The sequence below is a fragment of the Leptonychotes weddellii genome, chromosome 6 (genome assembly GCF_054177405.1).
Source record: "Leptonychotes weddellii isolate Sample4059 chromosome 6, ASM5417740v2, whole genome shotgun sequence".
Lineage (NCBI taxonomy): Eukaryota > Metazoa > Chordata > Mammalia > Carnivora > Phocidae > Leptonychotes > Leptonychotes weddellii.
In genome coordinates, this window is record NC_138374.1 from 97,855,527 (window position 1) to 97,876,290 (window position 20,764).

At 40.6% G+C, this 20,764-nt stretch overlaps 1 protein-coding gene across 1 annotated transcript in view; it reads left to right on the plus strand.

The window, feature by feature from the left end:
• The window catches only part of NIBAN1 (niban apoptosis regulator 1), a 133,101-nt gene that overhangs the window by 85,445 nt on the left and 26,892 nt on the right, over positions 1-20,764 (plus strand). The window contains exon 6 of the mRNA XM_081823194.1: positions 17,336-17,535. Coding sequence (XP_081679320.1) covers positions 17,336-17,535 — 200 coding nt within the window. The remainder of the gene's footprint in view (positions 1-17,335; positions 17,536-20,764) is intronic.

Here is a 20,764-nt window from a genome sequence, read left to right on the forward strand (position 1 = left end):
TGGTGGAGACAGAAAATAAATCATAATAAATAAGCAAATTATATAATATGATAAAAGGAAATAAGTTCTATGGAAAAATAGTGGAGTAGGTTGAGGAGCTCAAGTGTCCTAGAGGTGGAGGGGTGGGGGCAGCCTGTGGTATAAAATAAGGTCATATTAAATATGCTGAGAATTAAGGAGAGAGAACTATGCCCAGCCTAAAACTTAAGAAATGTTGAGTTGTAGAATACTATGAGAGGAGATCCAAAAATGTAAGTATGGGGTTGAAAAATAAAAACTGTAAGGAATGTTAGAGACACTTGTATGACTCAGCCTGAAAGGAAAAGTCTGGGAAGACACAATAATGACTTTCAAATCGTATTTCTAACTCTACTGAAGATGCTTCTTGCAGGAATATACTCAACTGTTATATGAGAAATGTAGGTTACCCATGAGGGAGAACTGCCTGATAATGAGAACTCATGTGTTCTAAAGTGTGATATAGGGAAACATTGAGGGAATGTCTTTTGAATGATTTACACTTGATTAATTTTTTAAAAAGATTTATTTATTTATTTTAGAGGGGACAGAGGGAGAGGTAGAGAGAATCCTAAGCAGACCTCACGCTGAGCGCATTGCCCGAGGGGGGCTCAATCCCAGGACCATGAGATGGAGACCTAAGCTGATACCAAGAGTCACATGCTTAACCAACTGCACCATCCAGGTGCCCCAGATTAATTTTAATTTGTAAACCCAAGTGGAATGCAGTGCTTAATAAATATTAGCTTTTACTATTATTATTATTTTTTTTTTAGCTTTTACTATTATTAATAATGGTCATAGATCTGGAATAATTTATATGCTCTTTCAGTTATTTAATAAATAAATGCTGTCCTATTAGTAGAGAAACGAACTAGACATTAAAAGCTCATTCTAGTTTTATGATTCCATTATGTCTTTTTTAATCAAAAAAATACCATTAAGAACTGTGAACACTCAAGAGGCATTTACTTATAACTAACAAACACATCATCATAGGAGATGGACACACACGTTCCCTCTCCCTCTCCCTCCCTCTCTCTCCCCCTGTCTCCCTCCTCTCTCTTATACATTCAGAAACTTTGACATTTCCAATCCAGGAATTGAAGTTTTGTTTTTATTTTCTCTTTCTCTGTTTTCCCATGAGGGAATTAGATCATTGGGCCACTTCTTCCAAATAGTTTCATGGAATGAGTTAATTACATCATGTAATTCAAGTCTATAGCAACTACTGAGATTGACTACAGTAGGAATAGGACACCTAAAACCATCAAGCATTTAAGCTGTTCTTTCTTTTTGGCAAAGCGTAAGAGAAGGGTGAACAATTTGTTGCTATAAATACAGCAGATGTTTGTAAGGCTGTATCCTGTTTGGAAATGATCTCATCTAACATGTCTGTTGGTGGTTAGCAGTTTTTCACCACACAGAACAGGACTATTAAGACATGGCATTGTTGTTAGAGAACCCTCAAAGTTAAAGCCACAAGGATTCTTCAGGGCCCAGAAGGCAGGGTTTATGAATGAGATATAATTGTCAAGGGTCTTAAATTCTAACCTTAATCTATATAGGACTTGATATAAGTCATCTTATTTCTTATTTTTGTGCATTACTCTAATCCTGGAATTGTTCTATTAGATGACCTATGCTATGTGTGCGATGATGAATTAGAGATAGAGTCGGGGTTTTTTCTTTTTTATTGATTTAGATTGGGAATAGATCTGAATTAGATCACCTTGTAATGATGCTGCTTCAGTAAGGCTGAGGTGTGCAGTGGCATGCTGTCTTTTATTACCTCCTCCCTCTTCCTCACTCAGATAAACAAGATAACTCTGAAACCATGTGCATATTGTAGAGCTGTGCAGTCTCATATGGTGGCCACCAGCCAAATCTGGCTCCTGAGCACCTGCAATGCGGCTAGTCTGAAATGAAATGTGTTGTTGAGTGTGAAATACACACAGCATTTCAAAAAATTAGTACAAAAAAAGAATGTAAGATATCTCATTAATAATTTTTATATTGCTTACATATTTTGGGTATATTGTTGACATAAAGTATATTATTAAAATTAATCTTAACCATTTGACTTTTATGATGTGGCTATTATAAAATTTACAATTGCCTATGGGTTTTCATTGTATTTCTACTGGATGGTACAGGTCTAGAGTCTCTTTGCATTCCCACTTCCCCTTCCTTTCCTCTGGAGGAGCCTTTAAAGCAGTACCGTCTGCTGCCTAAGGACAGATTTGTTTCTGTGTGTGTGTGTGTGTGTGTGTGTGTGCACGCGCGCGCACATACATTTGTGCATGTGAGTGAGTGAGCGCGTTCAGGCCGGAGAATGTTCAGTGGGAAGGATAAGGAACAAAGGACAGGAAGAGAAGTGAGCAGTTTCGTTGGCCTGAGATGCCATCTACTCTCACTTAGAGTAAGGAAGGAGGACAGGCTGATCGCAAGTTAGCTCCCACAAGGCAACTTTGCTCTTTTTTTTTTTTTTTTTTAAGATTTTATTTGTTTATTTGACAGAGAGAGAGACAGCGAGAGATGGAACACAAGCAGGGGGAGTGGGAGAGGGAGAAGCAGGCTTCCCACTGAGCAGGGAGCCCGATGTGGGGCTCGATCCCAGGACCCTGGGATCATGACCTGAGCCAAAGGCAGACGCTTAACAACTGAGCCACCCAGGTGCCCCTCTTTTTTTAAAAACTAGAGTGAATCATTGCAACATCAGACTTCTCTGAATTCGAATGTAAATACACAAAAAGCTTCCATAACATCTGTACAGAAGCAAACATGAAGTTTTAAGAATTAGCATTGCCATTGCTTTCCTTAGTTAACAAAGATAATCAGGAACTGACCTATATTCCAATTGATAGTTCTTATTTGGGCAAAGGACATAATGTGTTTTGTTCTTCAGCATTTCATAAAAAGAGAAGTTTCTGGTTGAGATAGAATCTTTTAATGACCTTATAGTTTAGACTCAAATACCCACACTACTATGGTGGTTTTTCTGGAAAACTGGAAGGTTGTGTAAATCACAGTGCTTTTGTTAAATTTTAAATGAAGAGCTATCAGGCAGATTGTACTTTTTCAAGAAAAAAAAATGGGGGGGAGGGGATATATTACAGACCATGCTCATATGACCATCAAATTTAATGATTCAGTGTTTTATATTAGACAAATCAGTTTTGCTGTAGACTTGCAATAAACAAAAAATGGCAAATTTGAATAATTTTACTATTTATTGGGGCGCCTGGGTGGCTCAGTCATTAAGCATCTGCCTTTGGCTCAGGTCATGATCTCAGGATCCTGGGATCGAGCCCTGCATCAGTCTCCCTGCTCCTCGGGAAGCCTGCTTCTCCCTCTCCCACTCCCCCTGCTTGTGTTCCCTCTCTTGCTTTCTCTCTCTCTGTCAAATAAATAAAATCTTTAAAAAAAATTTACTATTTATTTAGCTTAATTAAATAGCCCAATGTGGTAAGCCCATTGGAAATAACCATGAACTGAACTGTGTTATTCAGGTTAATGGAAGGGGAAGAGGAGAGGGCAAAGAGACTCAGATCAGCGCTGTCCACTAGAAATATATTGAAAAGCACATATGTAATTTTTTTTTTTATCGAAGTAGGGTTGATACACAGTGTTGCATTAGTTTCAGGTGTATGCCATAGTGATTGAACAAACCTATACATTTTGCTCCACTCCCCACAAATGTCATTACCATCGGTCACGATGCAACACCATTACAATATCATTGACTGTACTCCATATGCTGTACCATTCTTCCTTGTGATGTATTCACTCTATAACTGGAAGCCTGTATCTCCCCCTCTCCTTCACCCATTTTGCCCCTCCTCCCACTCTCTTCCCACAGGCAACCATCAGTTTGTTCTCTATGGATCTGTTTCTGCATTTTGTTTGTGTGCTTATTCACTTGTTTTGCTTTTTAGGTCCCACGTATGAATGAAATCATGTGGTACTGTCTTTCTCTCTCTGACTTATTTCACTTAGTAAAATCCCCTCTAGGTCCATCCATGTGTTGCAAATGACAGGATCTCATCCTTTTTATGGCTGAATAATATCCCATTGTATATACACCACATCTTCTTTATCCATTCATCTATCAATGGACACTTAAGTTGCTTTCATATCTTGGCTATTGTAAATAATGCCTCAATAAACATAGCGGTGTGGGGCGCTTGGATGGTGCAGGCTTAAGTGTCTGACTCTTGGTTTGGCTCAGGTCGTGAGATCAGGCCCTGAGTCGTGCTCCGTGTTTGGCATGGAGTCTGCTTGAGATTCTCTCTCCCTCTCCCTCTGCCCTTCCACCCCAAAAATAAATAAATAAATCTTCAAAAAAAAAAAAAAAAAGTAGGGATGCATATATCTTTTTGCATTAGTGTTTGTTTCCTTTAGTAAACACCCTGTACACCACATATGTAATTTAATACATCTAGTAGTCATGTTGATTTTTTCCTGCAGCCCAGAGAAAGCTGCATATTTCAGAGAGAGAAAGGTTTAGCGGAAAGCAAAGGATAAAGTGGTCCTGCAGCTGGACCTTTCTATCCCCAGGTTAGAACTCTGTCATGGAGAGCACTACCCAAATGTTGGTAGCCTAACTGTATTTGCAGTTTATTGCAAAATCACACTATTTCACAGCTGAAAAAGGAGAACTGACAGCCTCTTTTTTCAAATGTGATAAAGTAGGCCCAGAGAAGCAAAGGAATTCACCTCAAGTCCCAGAGTCAAAGTGAGACCCAGTTTTGATTCCCACCAGATTGTTGTCTCTACGCTTTCATGTTGCCTCTGTATCATTGAGCCATTTATTCCTTTGTTTGTTGGTCTGTTCAAAAGAACATTTGGTACCAGGCACTGGTATGGCCTTGGGATACAGTGATGAATATGACAGTCCTTATCCTTGAAGACATTGTATGTAAGGGGACACAAGTTCATTCAGTTGTGTCACAGATGAACCTCCAGCTTCTAATGCATGTCACACTGTGTCATCCCATGATCTTGCTCTATTTTCATGGTAAGCAAGGGATAGTAATAATATTTTATTTTTTAAAAGATTTTATTTATTTATTTGACAGAGAGAGAGAGATAGCAAGAGAGAGAACACAAGCAGGGGGAGAGGGAAAGGGAGAAGCAGGCTTCCTGCTGAGCAGGGAGCCCAACACACGGGGCTCAATCCCAGGACCCTGGGATCACAACCCGAGCCGAAGGCAGATGGTTAATGACTGAGCCACCCAGGTGCCCCAGGGATAGTAATAATATTTTAAAGGACATTTGTGACAAGCCTGAAAGGGCTCCAGGATGTAAGGGTCTCTCCATTTATGAAGAGAAAACACTTGAAGGAGGCACTGGAGACCTATTCTGAGTAAACCACACTAAGCAAAACCTTTAAGGAGAGGAAAAGAAGAATGAACTAATTCTTCAGTTAATTTACTTTACAAACCCCTCAGTATGGACCCTGTATGTCTGGACCATAGCATGTGCCATGATTCGACAGTTGCCAGGGCTCACAAGAGTTCTCTGAGGTTCTAAGAGGTGAACTGCCACAGAACCATTTGGACTTTGGAAAGACAAATATTGCTCATGGTCATGAGAGGACTCGTATTAAAAAAATAAAAAGTCGGGCTCCTGGGTGGCTCAGATGGTTAAGCGTCTGCCTTCAGCTCAGGTCATGATCCCAGGGTCCTGGGATCGAGTACCGCATCAGGCTCCCTGCTCCTTGGGAGCCTGCTTCTCCCTCTGCCTCTCTCTCTCTGTCTCTCATGAATAAATAAATAAAATCTTAAAAAAAATAAAATAAATTAAAAAATAAAAAGTCATTAGATCAGCACAGATCTTCCTAAGGGTAAGTATAACACTTCATAAAGTTTGAGGCACAAATACAAAAATCGCCCATGGCTCACTTTTTATTTCTTATGCATTCCCTTTCAATCATATGGGTGAATATTCACATTGCTTAATCAGGATCTATGTGTGATTTTATAATTTTGTTTTTGCAATTAAAATGATCTTTAAACTACTTTTCCATGATGCATATGAGTCATCATAATTGTTATTTTAGTGACTGCATAATATTCCATTCAGTAATCCTACCATGTTTTGATTAAATTTGTCATTAGTCAAGTTATTAAACAAGATACTCCTTGGACTTTACTGAAAATAATTGTGAACGCTTAGAGTTGTCACAATAAAATCTCCTGTTTACCTATAAAGCCACTTTCAAAGGATCCCTTAGTGAGACAATGTATGCTAATGCAGTTATAGGCTTTTGACCACCCCAATAGCAAGATGCTTTCCAAGTATCTTTGGTTTAAAGGAATTATGCAAAACTGGTACATACTGTGGGCTCTGTTAACCCAGAAATTAAAAAGAACTCTGTTGGCAGCACTGCCCCCTTCTTGTAATAGGTCAGGAGTGTGGACACTATTTCTATTGGTACCTGACTTCCCAGTTTTAAAAAAATGATCTTGTCCCTAAGAACCTGAGGACTAAGTTGTATACTGCCCCTCCAAACTATGGCTGCCATCCCTACTTCTTAGGGAGGTAATGGAGCATGGGTCAATTTAATTTTTTAGGTGTTTGGGGAAAGGTTACAAATAAGGAAACAGATATTTTATCCTAGACAAAAGTGGCTACAACTTCTGCTGTCGGTAGCTGTTTTAAATAACGTTAGGTCCTTTTTGAAGTTTGAGTCTGTATGAAATTTATTCCTGCTTGTTATTTTTGTTCTCCTTTGATGACCCAATAAAATGAGTTGTGTATTTAAATGACCTTGGGTAATGACTCCAACTTCTTTGATTTGGAGTTTTTCCATTTTCTACCTAGGAATGATTACATCTGGCTTACCTGTCTCATGAGGTTGCTATGAGACCCAAATGACATGTAAACTGTAAAAACTTCTGACAAGTGCAAGGTGGATGCTATTATTACTCATCAGTAATGGTGATGAGTGGAAAATCCCCAGATAGCATCAGCGGACGGTGCTACACTCTGTGGGTGTGTCAGAGGAGGATATGATAAAGTGCAGCCAGTTAACCCCAGTGATTTGTTCTCGAACGTGAACCTGGCCAAGTCCTTCCACTGTGTGCCTTACTTGTAGAAAGTGTGCTCCCACGCATGTGGGTAAGACTAGGCAAGGTGTTTTGAGCTCACAAGACAAAGGTCATCCATAGACTCAGTCAGGAAGAATCTCCCTGATGTTTTTGTGTGCAGCAGTGACGAATTATAACAAGACCCCTGGGTCAACAGTCATTTCTGGGAGTAAGAGAAAGTGTCATCAAAAATGAAGGACAAGTCTGTGGCGAGAGGAGCATCTTCCCTATTTATTTGGAAACTCAAGCTTGGTTTAAATTGTGCCCAGCTTGTGCGGTCAAGTTTTGCCTGCAGGGAGTAAGCCCCACGACTCCCCACAATGACAGTGGGAGGCACGTGACCCAGTGTCTGTGGTCTGAGCTGGAAGACGATCCAAGTGTGCACACTACCGCGACTGCCTGCAAACACTACAGAGTGAACTCCTCCTAAAATTCACATTTTCAAGAGGAAATTAGATCGTTTTCATTTGTTTTGCTTTGGTTTTGAGGTGTGATTATTTTTTTTCCTGCTGAGGTCATTTCAGTGCTATCTCCACAAATGGTCATTAGGATATTGGGAGACATGAATATGAATATGAATCTCCCAGGACGCCTGGGTGGCTCAGTAGGTTAAGTGTCTGCCTTCGACTCAGGTCATGATCTCAGGGTCCTGGGATCGAGTCCCGCATGGGCTCCCTGTTCAGCGGAGAGCCTGCTTCTCCCTCTGCCTGCCACTTCCCCTGTTTCTCTCTCTCTCTCTCTCTCACAAATAAATCTAAAAAAAAAAAAAAAAAAAAAAGAATATGAGTCTCCCCCATATAGAGACATAGAGAGTTGTCCTGGGCAGAGAGGAAATAATTAATTGCCTTGTTGTTCTCCTGGCCTCACTCTGCCCAGGTATCTAAGGCACAGAGAGTGACTGATGAACTCTTTCGGCCCATGGAAAGCATGTTCAATGAACACAGCTTCGGGACAACAGAGTATCTTCATGGTATTCGGGAAGAAGCAAATATTCTCCCCTCCCTTATCAGGATTTTGATGACACCATCCTTACTTTTTGGAAGAGATAGGAGTGGGGGTCATCTTTATTTGTTTAAGGCTTTGAAAAAAACTTAAAGGAAATGGGATCATTTATGCTAAAGAAAAGAAGGCTGCCACACAGAAGATATAGTCCATATATCCACTGACTACCAAAAAAGAGAAAATGAGATTCAACTGGGGTCACAACTGAAGATTTATGTCCAGACAGTGATTGTTTCTGAAGCAAATGGGGGTTGCCCTCAGTGGATAGAATTCTAATTGTTTGAAATGATGTCCGTATGAACCTGCCCGAAGTATTTCCTTACCCACATACCCTTTGGTAGAGCTTCATCATAGTACTATTTTTATGCATCACTTTAAGTACAAGGGTTCATTTGTGTTAAGTGGGTGAGCAGTCGGCAGAGAGGACTTTTCCTAACCTGATAAGGTGGGAATAAGTTCATCGAGACCCTAGGCATTCAAGAGTTATGGTCTTCTACTGTATCTCTTTCTTCTATGCAATTTGTTTCTTTCTCAAAATCTAGCCTGTAAACTCCTTGCAACAGAATTACCTGAACAGCTTTTTAAATGCATGTTCCTGGGCCCAGCCCCAGACCTGCTGAACTGGAATCTCTGGGGCAAGATGAAGAATTGCATTTTTAACAAACACATAGGTGATTCTGATGTTTGAGAATCACTCCCCTTATGTTGGGTAGAGGAATGGTTCTCAAGGTGTGCCCCTGGACCTAGAGCATCAGCATCGCCTGGAAGCTTATTAGAAATGCAAATTCTTGGACCTCACCCTATACCTTACTGAATCTGAAAATTCTGGGGGCTGAAGCTCAGCAATCTGTTTTAGCAAACCCTCCAGGTGATTCTGATACTCACCAAAGTCTGAGAAGCATTGGAGTAAGTAGGTCAATTTCCTTCAGTACCTCTTTACAAGAGTAAGAAAGAGACTCATTAAGAGAGAATCTGATTCATTTGCAACACTTGGGTTTTATCTGCAACCAAGAAATCTTGGTTGAGATAGAACTTTAAAAGGAGATTTAATCTAGGGGCACCTGGGTGGCGCAGTTGGTTAAGTGTCCGGCTCTTGGTTTTGGCTCATATGGTGATCTCAGGGTCTTGAAAGCAAGACCCACCTCAGGCTCCACCTGAGTGCTTGGCGTGGAGTCTGCTTAAGACTGTCTCTCCCTCTCTCACTGCCCCTACCCCCCCACCCCAAGCATGGGTTTGGGCATGCTCTCTCTCTCTCTGAAATAAATAAATCTTTTTTTAAAAGGAAATTTAATGTAGTGCCCTACCCCCGTAGTGTTTAAATCCCTCCCCTCCTTCAATCCCTCTTTTTTTTTAAAAAAAAAGATTTTATTTATTTATTTGACAGAAAGAGAGACAGCAGGAGAGGGGACACAAGCAGGGGGAGTGGGAGAGGGAGAAGCAGGCTTCCTGCAGAGCAGGGAGCCCGATGTGGGTCTCTATCCCAGGACCCTGGGATCATGACCTGAGCCAAAGGCAAACCTTAATGACTAAGCCACCCAGGCATCCCTCCCTCGATCCCTCTGTCTCCCTCACTCTCTCCTTCTCCTCCTTCCCCCACCCACCTCTCTTTTTCTCTCTCTCTCTTTCTTTCTTATGTGCCAGGCACTCAGGTAGGGGTTGAGGATACGGTTGTGAACACAAACTATAGTTCCCTGTCCTCTTGGAACTTACACTCTTGGGGAAAGGCATATTTCAAATGATTACACTAATAACTCTGAAATTATAATTCTTATAAGTGCTATGGTGAGGAGGCACATGATGTCATGAGAGCGCATAATAGAGGGATTTGAGCAAATCTGTACACCTCCTATAAGGCAACTAGCCCAGACGGAGCACTTCCTTTTGAGGAACTAGAAGTGTGTGATGGTAATTTCCTAGGAGCGGATCTCAGAATCCATCTGTGACTGTCCTTGTCCTGTTCCACATTCCCACGGCCCACCCTCACCGGATTTGTGTACAACTGTATCGCGTCACTCACGTACCCTGGGCTCACAGTTAAGTGAAACCCTGGGGTTATCCATCTTACCTTTTTTAGATAATTGAAAATGTGTTAAGGGCAGGACCTTAGAGATTTTCCTCTAGGATGTCAGCCTTTTAGCCAGCATCCATCATTGAGGTTGTTTATTCAGTTATGTTTATTTGCATTATCAACCAATCTAAATTTCTTCCGTGTGTCAGTCAAAAGTATGTAAAACTTTAAGAATTGCCTTGCTAAAATCTAGATACAGGATGTCTCCAACAGCCTTCTAATTTGCCAATGTAGTATGTCTGTGTGAAGGAAATGGGTTAGTCTGTCTTCACTTGTTCTAGTAATCACCACTTCCTTTTGTCTGTTGACAAACAGTCTTTTAATATTTATTGACAAGTCAAGAATTCATGAGATGCACTACTTTTAGTCAAATGAGGCATGTAGCCCTTTTCTATGTGGTTAAAAATTTCTATCAAAACAATATCTTCACTAGAACACCTTTCTTCCATCCATTTGAGAAGCCCTTCATATCCTCTGAGTGAGTCTCACATCTTCATATTTTCACCTAGAGCAACACCATTGTAACTCATCCTCAGGTCCCTGGATCTCCATGGACTGCACTTTTTTTCTTGGCTTATTCTTCTTCTCTTCTTGGTAGGTCTGTATCCACTAACACAAATAAGATTTAGTCAGTAGGTGAATATTTTAGTCTAGAAGTTTACAAAATACAATTCAGGGACTTCTAAGTAATCCTGGGGCTAGTGCTCATAAGAGTTATCATTTATAATATGGCAATAAATATTTGCTTAAGTTGGTTATGAATAAATTTTTTTTCAAAGATTTTATCTACTTATTTGACAGAGAGAGAGATCACAAGCAGGCAGAGCGGCAGGCAGAGGGAGAGAGAGAAGCAGGCTCCCTGCTGAGCAGAGAGCCCAATGCAGGAGTTGATCGCAGGACCCTGGGATCATGATCTGAGTCGAAGGCAGACGCCTAACTGACTGAGCCACCCAGGCGCCCTAAATAAATTTTTTAAACAAAATCAAAACTTTTATTACCATTTCATGAAAATGGACTCCATTCATTTTTAATTCCAGTGATGAGTTTTCTTTTGTTTTTAATAATGTCACATTCTATCTGGCCCTGAGTCTGCTCACTTACTCAGTGAGTGGTTTGGACTAGATGATTCTTTTTTTTTTTTTATTTGAGAGAGAGAGAGAGCGAGCATGCATAGGGGGAAGGACAGAGAGAGGGAGAAGCAGACTCCCCGCTGAGCAGGCAGCCTTACACAGGGTTCGATCCCAGGACCCTGAGATCATGACTTGAGCCAAACCGACTGAGCCACCTGATCCCAGGGTCCTGGTGTCGAGTCCCACATCAGGCTCCCTGCTTGGCGGGGAGCCTGCTTCTCCCTCTCCCACTCCCCCTGCTTGTGTTCTCTCTCTTACTGTCTCTCTCTCTGTCAAATAAATTAATAAAATCTTTAAAAAAAATTAAACCACGACACATACACACACACACACACAGGTGCAAACATACACACATGAACATGTGCATACATGTCAGACTGGTCAGACAATTAACCGACTGCACCACCCAGGCGCCCCACCTCTCTATTATTTCTTTTTTTTTTTAATTTTTTTATTAACATATAATGTATTATTTGTTGCAGGGCTACAGGTCTGTGATTCATCAGTCTTACACAATTCATAGCGCTCACCATAGTACATAACCCTCCCCAATGTCCATCACCGAGCCAACCCATCCCTCCTCCATTATTTCTTATAAGAACATGTGAACCTACAATTACCTCAGGATAAAAAGTTTTAAAATATTAAACCATGGAGTGTTATAACAGGACTTTGGAAGTAAGTAGGCCTGACTTGACCACCTATTAGCTTAAACAAATTGTTTAGCCTTTCTGAAGTCAGTTTCTTTGTCAGTCTTAAAGTGGGAATACTAATTCCTACCTAATGGGATTGCTGGAAGGATTATATGAGATAGTGTGTGTAAATATCTTATGTGGTTCATGCTTACACTGATGGTATTCAACAAACGTTGGTTACTTTCATGCTGCTTCTCCTTTGCTGTAGAGAAGAAACTAGGGCAGACAGCCTTGTTGCAGCTCTCCCAGGAAAGACAACCTATGACCTGAAGCTGAAGACAATTTAGAAGTATACATTACTGAGATGAGCCCCATAGCAGTGTAGTGAGTAATGCTGTTACATAACTTTTGCAAATCACCAGGCGGATCAGCTAACATGGCTTGGCGCACTGAACCGATAAAATAAAATAACAACACAGCTTCCAAACCCAGCCTGAGTCAGGGGGTCCCAACACAGCAGCCAGAGTGAAAATCCAGAATGACTGCATAGGCCTTGGAGCTTTGGCGTTTCAGTTGACTCAGACATGCTGTAAATCTGTGCAAGTAGAAAAAAACAAAAGCTGACCCCCTGGATAACTGTTCCCCCAAGGGGCCCAGAGAAGCTTTCTTTTCCTTGCAGAATCCTTAATCATGTCTCCCAACTATGAGTTTTCCATGCAACTGCACAGATGAGAAATAGGGAGAGACTAAGGTCCTGAGGATGTGATTGCCGAATGAATGGCCAAGATGTGTCTCCCATGTCTTCTAAAATGTTTAGAATTTCCCAGGGATCTGTCATTGCCCCCGATCTGATGAATGTTTCAATCGGTGAGTTGGATAGAAACAACAGAAGGCAAGCCCACCAAATTTTTTAATGATACAGAGGTGAAAGGGAGTTTGGAAACAGAATTATAATTTTAAAATGATTTTGGCTGGCTCTGGGGCACTGAGTTGATCACAGTAACTTGTAATTTATTAGGGGTAGCGTTAAAACCCGTACTTCAAAATCAAAAGTGTAAGTACAGGTTGGGAAAGGATTAAATTGACAAGGGTTTTATATGAAAAAGTTGGAGGGATTTTATTTGCCTGTAAGAAAAGTATGAGTCAATGGTGTAATGTGTTTGTGTTAAAAAAAAAAAAAAAGAAAAAGAAGTTAGGGACCAGAAAAAGGAAAGTAATCTTTTTACTTTACATAATTTGCACAAGTATAAAATACTCAGTGGGTTGGATTCAGTGTAAGGGCCAAATTTAAGAAAGATATTGATTAAATGGAGTTGGTTACTAAGGGAAGGAAGGAAAAAAGAGGGCTAAATTTAAAAGATCCCCAAAATTACATTGTTTAAAGAATGGTTGAAGGAAAACAAAGATATTCAGCTATTTTTTTTTAGAATTACCATATAGAAGAGGAGTAAACTTGTCTATTTTGCTCTGAAAAGCAGAAATGAGATTAATGAGAGTTCATGGAAACAGATTTTGGCTCAATAAAAGGAAAAGTTTTCAAATAATTAGAGCAGTTCCGTGACTACTCCATAAATTGTGAGCTTTCTGTCACTGGAAATAATCAAGCTAAGGCCAGATGAGCGTCTGGGATTCTGAAGGCTTCCAGCATGGAGCGAGAGCTCAGGGTAGGTGACCTTTAAGACCACTTTCAGCTCCCATAGTCTATGATTTAAGTAAGCAAGAATGCCAAGGCCACTCCTGACATGCCAGAGCTACTTTTTCAACTCTTGGCTCTGATTCTAACCAGCTGTGTGACCTTCAGCCAAGAAATTAACCATTTTTTTCTTTCAGTTTCCTTATCAACCAAATGAGGGATCTGGATTTAATGCTGTTCTCTCCAGCACATCTGTCTCCTTGAGCATCCTCATAATGATAACATGTTGGGAAAGTACAGTTGGAGCTGATAACCTGCCATTTTTCTAAGTCGACCTACAAGAAGGCTTAACAACCAAAAGCCTTTGTTGATTCTGGGGACTATTGGACTAAACTCTCAGCTGCTTGTTGGCAGGAGAGCGAGTGATTGTGATCCTGGAATTTGTTCTCATGAGATCTATGGCAGGAAGTTGATCAAATAACTGACAATCCGGTTTTTCTCAAACACCTGTACATTCCGGCTGAGTTCAGCAACGCCTCTACAGACAACTTAGAAGAAATGAAGGTCATATTACCATTGCAATACAATTCTGTCTTTTACAAAGCAAACCTTTGTTCTTTATTTCCGTAATGATCTGGCAGATGCTGTTGAGCTTGGCTTACAATCATAAAAATTAATATCCATAAAGTGGATTTAATATGGCAGATACTGTTCTAAAAGGTTTGTAGACGTTAATTTACTTGATCAGTTTATAACCTGAAAAATCTGATGATGAATCAGTAGATTAGATCCTTTTTTCCCCTGTGGAAAAGGAATAGTTAAAATCCAGTTTAAATCCATCCTAATGATAGAGAGTTGAGAATTTAGATCCCTGCCCTCATTCTTTTAGGCTTTCTTGCCGATGTTCAATTACTGTAATTTCCTGTGTGGTTCATCTGATTACTAACCCTTTTCTTTTCTGCCTAGATTAAGGTGTCTCATCCGCCACTACTACATTCCAGCTCTTCTTTCTCCTCTTGGACTTCTCTCTGACTCCCACATCATTGTCTCCAAATCCCATTTCTTCTGTTTTTTTTTCAAAGATTTTTGGAAACACACATAGGGGGGCTGCCATAGTTTGCTTTGATATAATTATGGAAGGTATGAGTAGGATTTCAAATACCTCCTCCAGTTACTGAGGTTAGTGGGGGAAGAAATAAGTAAATTTATGCTTTTTATAAGGACATGAAGAATTCAAAACCTTATTCCCAGGCTCGCGGGTCTGGCAGTTCTCACTCCATCCAAGTACCACATTTTCTTCCATCTCTTTGTTTCCTTAGGTTGGAAATGAAAACAGCTGTTAAAAATAAGAACACATGAGTCAATCTTGAATCTCAATGTATAATTACAGTTTCCATCTCTGTTGGTAAAGTCCCTCCCAGTGTACTGAGCCCCATATCACAGCCCCCTTGCTGTCAATTTTATACCAAGACTTTAATTTGTGTTTTCCAAATCTCTAAGATTAAACACTAAATCATTTGCCAAGCCAGAAAAAATAACAAGGAAGAAAATACTTCAATTTAAAAACTTGATTCTCAAGCATGCTCTTTTTCTGATTTAGATCTTGAGCAGATCTCTATGTCAGTATTAGAAATGTCAGTTACGGTTCCACATTTTTGAAGGTGGAGATTCAGGGCTTTGTGGTATCCTCACCGTGAAGAATGTTGCTTGAACTCTATAGAGGCTATGCCTTGAAATGTATTGTATTTTCACTTTTCCAGGTTCCTGAGGGTTATGACCTCCTAAACCAATCTTAAAAGAGTCATCTAGAGCCTATTGATTGTCACCTTCTGGAGCAGATTGATCCTTTTTCAGTTCTGCCCAGTCCGCCTTATCAACCACTCATTCCTTGACTGAGTAATCCCATTGTCTAAAGCTCTGAAGGTCCCCAGTGAATCAGCGGCCTTCAACTGGCTAATCTAATTTGCCCTATAAATACAGATCATATGCTATTAGCAAGAGAACTTCGTGTCCTATAGGAGGAGAAGCAGGAGACAAGAGACTTGGTGCTTTCAATCACTTCATTTAGCCTTATTTCCCCTTTCTAAGATTTGATTTCTTTATTGTTAGATTAGATTATTTCTATGATTCATTTCCCTGAAAAGATTATTATAATTCTGTAATCATTGTATCCTCCAAGAGCTAGCTTTGTGCGTTGAAAATTGCCTTGGTCAGTTTGGGCTGCTGTAACAAAAATATCACGGTCTTGGAAGTTTAAGATCAAAGCACTGGCAGGTCCAGTGTCTGGTGAGAGAGAGAGAAGTGGGGGGGAAGAGCTCTCTTCTTATAAGGGCACTAATCCCATCATGTTAAGGGCAGTAATCCTATCATACCTCCCTGACCTGATTACCTCCCAAAGGCTCTATCTCCAAATATTATCATACTGGGGATTAGTATGTATTATCATACATATGAATTCTGGGGGACACAAATATTCAGTTCATAGCAGAAATGAAGACATTTGTATGCACACTGTGATTTGTGGAATTCTGGGAAGGCTATTGAGCCCTTGCTCCCCCAACCACACTTAAAATCCTGCCATTAAATATTTCCTCTCAGACATAACACCTTTTAAAATCTAATATGTTTGGCTATGGAAAGAGCCCAGATGTCCTTCAACAGATGAATGGATAAAGATGTGGTGTATATATACAATGGAATATTACTCAGCCATCAAAAAAAAAAAAAAAGAAATCTTACCATTTGCAAAGATATGGCTTGAACTACAGGGTATTATGCTAAGCTAAATAAGTCAACCAGAGAAAGAATTATATGATTTCACTCATATGCGGAAATTAAGAGACAAAACAGAGGATCATAAGGGAAGGAAGGGAAAAATAAAATAAGATTAAATCAGAGAGGGAGACACGCTGTAAGAGGCTATAGGAAACAGTCTGAGGGTTGCTGGAGGGAAGGGGAGTGGGGGAATGGGGTCACTGGGTGATGGGCATTAAGGAGGGCACATGATGTGATGAGCCCTGGGTGTTATATAAGACTGATGAATCCCTGAACTCTACCTCTGAAACTAATAACACACTATATGTTAATTAATTATTTTAAATAAAATAAAACAATAAAAAAATAAAATCTAATCTGTTTGGAAGGGCAAACCTGGAAAACTAATATGTGAGGTAGTGTAGCGTGGTGCTGGTACAGTGTAGTGTTGTCTGACTGGATCCGACTGCCTGAGTTCACACACTTACTAGCTCTATGACCTTAGGCAATTAATTATCTTTCTGGGCTCCTGGAGCATCTATATAATCAAGATGATAATAACACCTCAGAGGTTCTTGTGAGGTTTCAATGAAATATGTAACATGCTTAGAAGAACAGTATCTTGCTATATAGTTGTTAGCCATTGTCATCCTTTGTTTGCATAAATCAGCATATTAGATTGATGTCCTTTTGACAGAAAGTTGTTATCAAGCCACAAAGAAATCGGAGTTTTGTTCAGGGAAGGGGGGCGGGGGGGATATTCCATGGCTACACAAAGCCCTGTGAAGAAATGGTCTGCGTAGTGAGGTGCTACGATTGGAGGCATAAAGATAAACGGGGGTTCATCTGCTTCTCGTCCTAGCCAGTCTGCCCAGGAACGGATAGAATGAATCCGCTGCTATGGGGAGCAAGGAGTGTAATTCACATCTGCACATGAACTTTGAATTCGGCACCTGCTTAATTTTTCTGTGTCTCATAATTCTCTCCCTTGTAACATTCAGGTCATATTAGGTCCCCTGAAGAGCCATGGTCAAATGTAGAAGTATTCTTCTTCTCTGCTAAATGCCCTTGCCTCTTTCTCTTAGATTACATGAAGCAGACGACGTTCGAAGCCCAAGCGTTTCTAGAAGCTGTACAGTTCTTCCGGCAGGAGAAGGGACACTATGGCTCGTGGGAAATGATCACGGGGGATGAAGTCCAGGTAACACGGGCTCAAAATTCTGGACCCTCTTCTCTGTCTACACGTGGGAGGTCAGAGTCATAATTTTAAAAATTTTTTAAAAATCAAACAATAAAAGTTGCAAGAACAGAAGATGTAGTTCCAAAGGCCATTTCTCTCATCGTCTAGAAGCATTTGGTCCACAAGCTATTAGGCACCCTCTCCAAAAACCTCCAGACCGGGCAGTAAACAGGGCAGCCTAAAACGCTGCAACGGCAATGGGGAGAGCTGCTTCTACTGCTTTCTACACAAAGCATGATTCTTTCAACTGGCCTCGTGCTTCCAGACCATAAGCAAACATGTGCAGTGGGGGCTTAGGTCAGTGGAGTTGGGCTAAATCTTGCCAAGTTATTGGACCTCTTTTCGTCTCAGATTAGTCCTCTGAGAAGGAGAATAATGATAATGTTTACCTTGCAGGGTTCTGAGCATTAAGTGAGATGTTGTCGGAAAACTATTTGGCATGTGCTTGTCTTTATGTGTTGAATGATCTATAAACGAAGTCAAGGAAACACATTTTAAAAGCATTAGACAGTTTTCCGTGCATTTTATTTACCTCTTCTAGTTTTCTATCCCCCGTGGCCTGATGTAATTTCCCATGACCTTGATTAAATGCTAGTCATGGGCTGAGTACCTCCATTGGCTTGGTACCAGGGACATTGTTACAAATCTCCAAGGAAACTGTGTCCATGAGAACACCAATCACATGGCTGATTCAGCCAGGAAGAGGAGGCTGGGTATGGCATTATTTAATTAGAGGCACATAGGGTCCAACAATGCTGTTCTTTCATTTCCCCTCATCTCCCCGAGTGCCTCTTTTGGGGGCCAGTGGAATTTGTTATTAGGAGCCAATATTTGGAAGAGACCAGATGGGGCCTTGCCTTCGTATGGTCATGAAACATCTAACGCCGAAAACATTTGCTCATGATGATGGGGCTATTCTTCATTGTTTAACCATATGACTCAGAAGCTTCTTTTTTCCCTCCCTTTGGAGGATTCTAAACTCATTTATTTCTTAGCCTGAGACTTATTCCAGCACTTTAGCCAATTCTTGGTTTCTCATATTTGGGGGAAGCACATCCATTTATCAGTCTGAGAGGATTAAGGACTAACTGTACTTATGCCAAAAAGAAAAATGAAAGCAAAAGGGGAGGCTGAAGCCTGCCTTGTAAACCAACATATTTAGTAGATATACCAGTATTAAAATGCCTTTGGGTAGTGCTTTTTAATGTTCAAATCCTAATTCTGTGTGTTCATCTTACTGATCTCATGAGGTTGCTAGTATTTCCATTTTGTAAATGAGAAAACCGAGAGAGGCATATAACAGTTAAGTGACTTGTCTGGTTTTAGTCACTCAACAACTATTGAGCCACTGTATGCCAGGCACCATGGTGGGTGCTGGTGATCCAGAGGACGGGTGGGACAGGACAGTCCCTGCCCCGTGCAGCTGATAGCTTCATGGTCACCACTTCATGCTAAGTGGACAGATGGCAAAGGAAATGATGGCTTCCAATTCCTGGTCCCGTGAAAGATCAACACCAACAATGGAACTCGACCAAGTTCAACATTTATTTAACTCCTCAAGTTTACCTATGCTACTTGCTTGATCTTTTCTTTCATTTGAAATCTCATGGCGGCTCACATGTCTTCATCATGCCCCATCGAAAGCAGGTACTTAATGAATCCTTTCTTTGCATTGAGTATCATGTTTCTTTTGTTGACCTTCTGCCTTTTGCTTTGGGTTGATAATGTGCGAAGCGCTAGGAGGAGCAAGAGAACTAAATGACTCATCCTTTGCCATTGCAGTGAGGCAAGTCATACCTAGATGTAGAACAAGGCAGTGTTAGAAGTGTGTGTGGCTAAGCATATGTGGGTCTGCACATATATGGACATCATAAAGCATTGGCACGAAGCAGTGATAGGAAGGTGCTAATTTTGCAGTATAAAAAAATACCATAAGTGGGAAAGCAGAACTAAACAAAACAAAAACAGAGAAGAGATCAGTAAAAGCTGGAGTTATCAAGTGACCCAGTAAGTTTTGCTCCCCCAGGAATCTGAGTATCTGTGGGGAAGTCAGACTCCTAAAATGTGAGCGCTGGAAGGGCATTTCAAGGATTATCTGTCCATCACCCTCCAGGTGAGAAAAAGAACATGCAGAGAGGTTGGCTGAGGTCACAGAGCCAGTCTGGGATGGAAACACATTTTGAGCCATGTCTGGCTCTGCATGGAGAAGCCAGTGAAAGAAAATGCAAGGAAGTGGGCTCGAAAACCCCCCTGTCTGGGGCCCAGGGAGGGTACGCTTCCCTGTAACCTCACGCATGGAGCTGAAGCAGTGTCTCTCCTAATGCTCACAGGAAAAAGAGATCAGAGGCCCAAAAAAGCTACCAAGTAATTAAAAAAAAAAAAAAAAAAACGGCATGACATAACTGAGTTTAAGAATATGACATCTTTTGGGCGCCTGGGTGGCTCAGTCGTTAAGCGTCTGCCTTCGGCTCAGGTCATGATCCCGGGGTCCTGGGATCGAGCCCCGCATCGGGCTCCCTGCTCGGCGGGAAGCCTGCTTCTCCCTCTCCCACTCCCCCTGCTTGTGTTCCCTCTCTAGCTGTCTCTCTCTGTCAAATAAATAAATAAAATCTTTAAAAAAAAAAAAAAGAATATGACATCTTTTGTTTAAAGCACTGTGTTTGTTTGCACTTTTTTCAGATCTACTAAAAATTTGATCATTTTGTCCTAACCCCTCTACCTCAGGGCCTGATATTCAGAAGATGCTCAGCATTGTTACATTATTATCTTCATAGTAATGACTCACATAGCAAGTCTGGTGGGCCCTCATGGTAGGGGTTATTTTTCAGGCAAGTGTCCAGGCAGAGCAAATATCTTAGGATAACTTGCCTACGGACGATTAAGGTGAAAACATTTGTATACTAGTAAAAACTTCAAGATAGTTCCTACTCATCTATAAAAATGTAACAGATGAGGTCATGAAGGAAAGCAGTTTGCAAAATGTAAAGTATTTACAGTTATTTGGTGTATTTATTATTTATTATAGTAACATATTTATGTAATATATATTTATTATCTTATAAGTGTTACTATAAATTTAAATTTGCCTTTAAATTAATCAGATGAGCTGAGAAAGTAGCTCATAATTCCCACAGAACAGGTAGTTTCAAGACAAGAAAACTATCCACATTTTAGGCCTTCTCCATACATT